The sequence below is a fragment of the Otolemur garnettii genome, unplaced genomic scaffold, assembly GCF_000181295.1.
Source record: "Otolemur garnettii isolate 467f Iridium unplaced genomic scaffold, OtoGar3 scaffold00005, whole genome shotgun sequence".
NCBI classification, from domain to species: domain Eukaryota; kingdom Metazoa; phylum Chordata; class Mammalia; order Primates; family Galagidae; genus Otolemur; species Otolemur garnettii.
In genome coordinates, this window is record NW_003852400.1 from 29,109,463 (window position 1) to 29,115,462 (window position 6,000).

Genomic DNA, 6,000 nt, shown 5'->3' on the forward strand with positions numbered 1-6,000 from the left:
AGTAACCTCCAACTCCTGGGCTTAAGCGATTCTCTTGCCTCAGCCTCCCATATAGCTGGGACTACAGGTGCCTGCCAAAACACCTGGCTATTTTTTGGTAGTAGTTGTCATTGCTGTTTGGCAGGCCTGGGCTGGATTCAAACCCACCAGCTCTGGTGTATGTGGGCACCTTAGCCGCTTGAGCTAAAGACACAGAGCCCAAAAGTGCATCTTGTTGGGAGAGACATCACACTGTCTATTGTGAGGAAATCCAGGAAGAAGCAAGGCTCAGATGCTTTGGAAAGAAAGACACCTATTTCAACCTTTCTGAAGATTATCTGATATGATATGACTTAAAGTGAGAGGGACATTTTATTTCCTAGTCCTTGACTATTAGTTTAATACTAATTGAGACACAAACGAACCTGTGAGGCCACATGTTTGAGAACATTCTGACCAAGGAGACCAGTCGGAAAGCTGACAGTTCACAGGACATTCCACCATGCAGGACGTGTTCATCTGCCAGTTCTTCTCCAGGCCGAGCTGAAAGAACAGAGGTGGATCTGTTTATACTGCTACAGAGTCCTGAGCACCGTGTGCTGCTGAGGTGGGCAGAGAGCCAGAAAGAGTAGAGAGGAAGGGAGAAGAAGCAATCCGTGGAAAGGAATAGAAAGATACCTGAAGGAGGGTGGGACTTCAGGGCACAGGATGAATGGAGGGGCCCCGTGACCCCACATACTTGGACACTTTCAAAAAGCAAAGGAAAAACATAGATAAAATCCCCAAATTCGTTCAACTTCCCTAAATAAGGAACAAATAAGTATACACACAATTAATTTCCAAGAATATCATTAATATTTAGACCTACAACTGTATCTTTGGGATGTTATTATTTTTGTACATTCATGGTGAACTGTAAAGCAAAGGGAGAGCTACTCTAAAGACAAACTCACCCAAGATTAATCACATAATGTGTGGAGGTAACAGAAACATCAGTTTTTAATGAAGCTATTTTTCTCAAATGGAAATGTGAGTTCCCAGAGTTTTTCAATTTTGAATATTCTATGTGGGTTTTTCACAAAGATTTTTTTTCTCTTTTAAAGCTGATTTTAGAAACTGAGGTCAAATTCAGTTATTTTGGTGTACATTTTCTCATTCAATAATGATGGTATGCCATTTCCTTGGCATTTGCGTTCTGTTCCTTGTCATTGAAATATTCTACTTTTAAAATAGATGATGAGGTTTCTAATTCTTCTACTGTGTATTCCAACATTTAAAAAGTTTAAGGGACTTCTGGGAGGCTGAGGTGGGTGGATTGCTGGAGCTCACGAGTTTCAGACCAGCCTGAGCCACAGCAAGACCTTGTCTCTAAAAATACCTGGGCATTGTGGCAGGTGCCTGTAGTTCCAGCTACTCGGGAGGCTGGAGAATAGCTTGAGGCAAGAGAATCCCTTGAACCCAGGAGTTTGAGGTTGCTGTGAGCTGTGACTGCCACAGCACTCTTATCGAGGGTAACAAAGTGAGGCTGTGTCTCAAAAAAAAGGTTAAGGCACAAAGCAGTATTGAAAGTGGAACATTTAAAACTTGTTCTGAGAATAAAAAATTTTTTGATTGATAATTCTTGGAATTTTCAAGACCATTCCTATTTCTGCATAAAAAGAAGTTTATATTTTCTAATTTATATAGCAGGAGATGCCAAGAGAAAAACTTTCGGAAGCTTTATGCTGTGTTTCATGTACAGCTCCTGGCTCTAAGTTATCTACTGATAGAGCATCAGCTCTAAGCTGTGTGGACTACATCCCTCTGCTCCTTTTTTATTCTATACCAGTAACACTTGACAAAGCTGAGTGTTGGGATGAAGATGTTTACCATATCACTTAATTAAAGTCTTAAAAATTCTCTTAAAAGTTATGGGAGGTTGGAGAAAAGAACCTAAGGTGATACGACGACAATAAATGTGTTACATTTGAGATAGATAATAGTGTCATAGAGAAAGAATTTCAGTCACAGAATTCAACTATTACTGACTTACTTCATCACAGAGGTACAGAGGATGTCAGTTTACCGTTATTCTGGGTATCCACTACATATTTTAACCTGGGACGGCTCTTTTCCTTACATTTCTCTCTCCTCTTTCTTTTCTTCCCCCTCATACTTATCTAAACAAATATGCCTAAATAAATTAGAAGAGATAGAAGGAATCTATTCAAGAATCAAAACCAGAAAAAACAAGGACAAACAGGTTACTAGGTATCAAAAGAGAAAATTTCTGAAAATATCACACATAAAAATACTATATTGGGCGGCGCCTGTGGCTCAAAGGAGTAGGGCACCAGCCCCATATACTGGAGGTGGCGGATTCAAACCTGGCCCCGGCCAAAAACTGCAAAATAAATAAATGAATGAATGAATGAATAAAAATACTATATCAGTTCTATGTGAATTTAACTCTAATTTTTGTCTTTGCTTAGTGGTAGTGCCATCTTTGTGGCTGTTGGACATGCAGCAAGTGCCATCCACTGCTGTTGTACTGAATGCTGACTGCAGGGTTTGCACAGTGAAAATTTTTTTTTTTTTTTTTTTTTTTTGAGACAGAGTCTTACTATCTCACCCTTGGTAGAGTGCTGTGGCATCACAGCTCACAGCAACCTCATACTGTTGGGCTGAAGCGATTCTTTTGCCTTAGCCTCCCAAATAGCTGTGACTACAGGCACCTGCCACAATGCCCGGCTATTTTTGTTGTAGTCGTCATTGTTTTTTATGAAGCCCAGGCTGGCTTTGAACTCACCAGCCTTCGTGTATGTGGCCGGCATCCTAACCACAGAGATGGGCCCTGAGTCAAATTTTAACTCCTTTAAGATAGGATTTGCCAGAATGTTAAAATTTGCCTCCCTAGTTGTAATTGCTATATTCAAATACGATAATATTTGCACATAAGGGTAAACTCATCTAGGTTCACAGATAATTAAAATTAGTTATTTCCAAGGTTTTTATGCAAATTTTACTTAAGAAATCGAGGACCATATTTACAACCTTGTCCTTTAGTATATAAAATAATTTAAAATTGGTCATGTATGGTTTTAAAGGTTTAGCTTTCAAAAAGCTCTCAGAGCTATTTACTTTACATTTTAGTCTAACACTGGAGGGCACTGATGTGAGCATTTCCAGAAAGGAGGTCATATTAATGAGCTAGAAGTAGATCACACAAAGCTCTCCAGCTGGTATATGATTATAATAATCGTCATTAATAATAATGTTATTTTTATAATGGTTAGTTATATCACTTCAATGTCATCAGCTTCAAAACCAAAATGACTGAAGTGTCACATTTTCAATTATTTAAATCTGAGGTGTAAATAGAAAAAGTTGTAAGATTATAGAAGAAGGCATTTATTAACTACACAACTTGTGTTTAAAGCAGATGCATTTGTGGCACATGAGGGAGTTCTGCTCCCATGGACAGAGAGATAAGGCAGGTAAGTGAGGTCCACATGATAAAGATATCAAAGGAATTAAAATAGTTCCATCTAGAGTTTTCCCTTAGGAGTTAGAACAATTTACTGTGGGCTTCTAATAACTCGCAGGATGTGTAAACAGAAGTGGCGGTGACCATGATGACTGAGCTCTAATGACAGGAGAAGCTCTGTCTGGTCATTCCAGACCTGGCTGGAATTTGACCCTCAGATGCACAGGGAGTTAAAACTTGGCTGGGATGTGAGTACCTTTTTGGTATGGAAATTGGAAAAAATAATTAGAACGTGAAATGTAGTTTTATGAAAACCAAGAAAGGCCAACAACTGTTTCCTCACATTTCAGAAGCTCATGTTTAGCTACGAGAATGGATAATGTTACTTTTGTCAATTACAGAATTATCAGGTATAATTCTCTGAACCCAAAAGATAAATAATGGCAGACTTCTTTCCTTTGTTTGAATTTTAATCTCTCTCTTAATAAGACCTGAATACTTAAGACTCTCACAGCTGGGTACAATACCGTAATATCAAGATCTGCTACTAAACCGCATGTGATCAATGTTTAGCAACAAAAAGAATAAATGATGGATCTTGGCAGGGGTCCCAGGCTCTACACAAAATTCATATCAAATTATAAAAGATGATGAGTAGTCTGATTAAGATTTATTGCCTTTATTCACCTCGATTACTTATTGTTCCCCAAGCATTACTTTTAGAATAGGCTAATTAGCATACCTTTGGACTCCAAGCAGGACAAAATACAGGAAATTATATATAGAAATCAGGAGCATTGGACACTGCTTCTTTCCAAGAGTGTATTTAACAGCCTGTGAATGGTGCAGAAAAACATCTGCTGGCAATAAACTGCACAGAGCACAGGTCAGTTGGCTCAGCATGACTTGAGATTATCAGGGAAGAATTTACTCACCAAGATCTAACACAGCCCCACTCACCTCTTCGCAATATTTCAGGTCAACCGACTTGCCATCACTTCGAACACAATCCAACATCCTTGTTTTAACGCCATTTCCACACACTGCCTTCTCACTCAGCTGACATGTACTCCAGTCTGAAAGGAACGAAGCGCAGGAGAACAGAAGGGTATGCATAAAACAGATTATAAATGAAACTTTGATAACCTGAATCCCGTACTTAATTCACAACTGCTTCCTAAGCCCCATAATCAATCATCCCACATGCAGAGCATATGGGTCTCAGCTTTGAACATATCAGGAGTCAAATGGAATTGCTGGGGTTGCACATAGCTACAGGGATTATTCTTAAAGGCAGATGTCGACTTGACAACTTTGACAGCTAGTCATTTGGCGATATTGTAAAAATGGCTTTCGCCTACAGATCAATGTCACTTAAAAAAGCTTTTTTCCTAATAAAAGTAGAATTTGAAATCTTAGCATTATTTTTATATTAGCAGAATGATCATAATTTTAGCAGATGGTACATCAACTGTGTAGTACATTCAAGAAAAACACCATGTATTTTACTTACTGTCCAAATTCAGAATGCACTAAAATGCACACTTACTTATTTCAAAAATCACTTTGGCTACTTTTATTTAATTCTCTCAGGTCTTTTGAAAAATAATTTCTTCCATCTTTTTCTACAGGGTAACACAGCATGTCCCAGAGAACCTTGATTTCATTTTTGGCATCAAAACAAATTGAAGAAAAAAACCAAAGAAGAAACAAAAAGCCACTATGACTATTCTGTGCCATTGTACAATTTCTTGAATTTGTTTTTCAGTGTGAAAAATTCCAAATCAGTTTTGGTGTTATCCCAAATCATGTGAACCAAAAATATTTTCTTTCCTAGAGTATTTGCCCTAATGAGAATAAATTAAGATTTTTTTGGGGGGGGAGATGGGGGATAAAATTTATAAAAAGCCTGGTTTTCTGAAACTACTCCTATATTTTTCCTTACCTCCACCTTTTGTAGCACTGACTCATAATCTCTGGTAAATTTAAGATTGCTGACATTTTTCTATCAAACTGATCTTGTTTATACACTTCCCATACAACCCAAGAATTGTTGCCATGGTATGTTAGGTCAATTAAATATATTCTGAAAAAGGAAGCATCCTTCACTAAATCTGATAACTGAGGTAAAAATATTTCTTTTACTTATACCTTCCTGAGAAGGGAGGATGTGTTAAAAACAGGATCACTTAAAATATTCACAACCTACTTTAAGGGATGATGTCTACGTGATATTTTCATTCTTTATATTTGGAAATCTATTTAAAAATAGAACAGATAATTATTTATTTCATTTAATAAGTAATGATTTCCAGGGGAATAAGCTTCATGTCTGAAAGGCCCGCAAAGGGTGATGTACTATCCTGATGACAATGCCTCAGAGCTGAGTGACTGGGATCTGGCCCTCACTCTGAGATCAGATGACCATCCACATATCTGTGACATTAAATTACAGTGGTAGGCCCTCACTCTGAGATCAGATGACCATTCACATCCCTGTTATATTATAATCATAGTGGTGGGCCCTCACTCTGAGATCAGATGACCATCTACAT

At 38.0% G+C, this 6,000-nt stretch overlaps 1 protein-coding gene across 1 annotated transcript in view; it reads right to left on the reverse strand.

Annotated features, from left to right (window-relative positions):
• THSD7A (thrombospondin type 1 domain containing 7A) overlaps positions 1–6,000 on the reverse strand; it is a 420,187-nt gene that overhangs the window by 15,597 nt on the left and 398,590 nt on the right. The window contains exons 19-20 of the mRNA XM_003782710.3: positions 4,406–4,521; positions 405–522 (exon numbers count right to left, since the gene is read on the reverse strand). Coding sequence (XP_003782758.1) covers positions 405–522; positions 4,406–4,521 — 234 coding nt within the window. The remainder of the gene's footprint in view (positions 1–404; positions 523–4,405; positions 4,522–6,000) is intronic.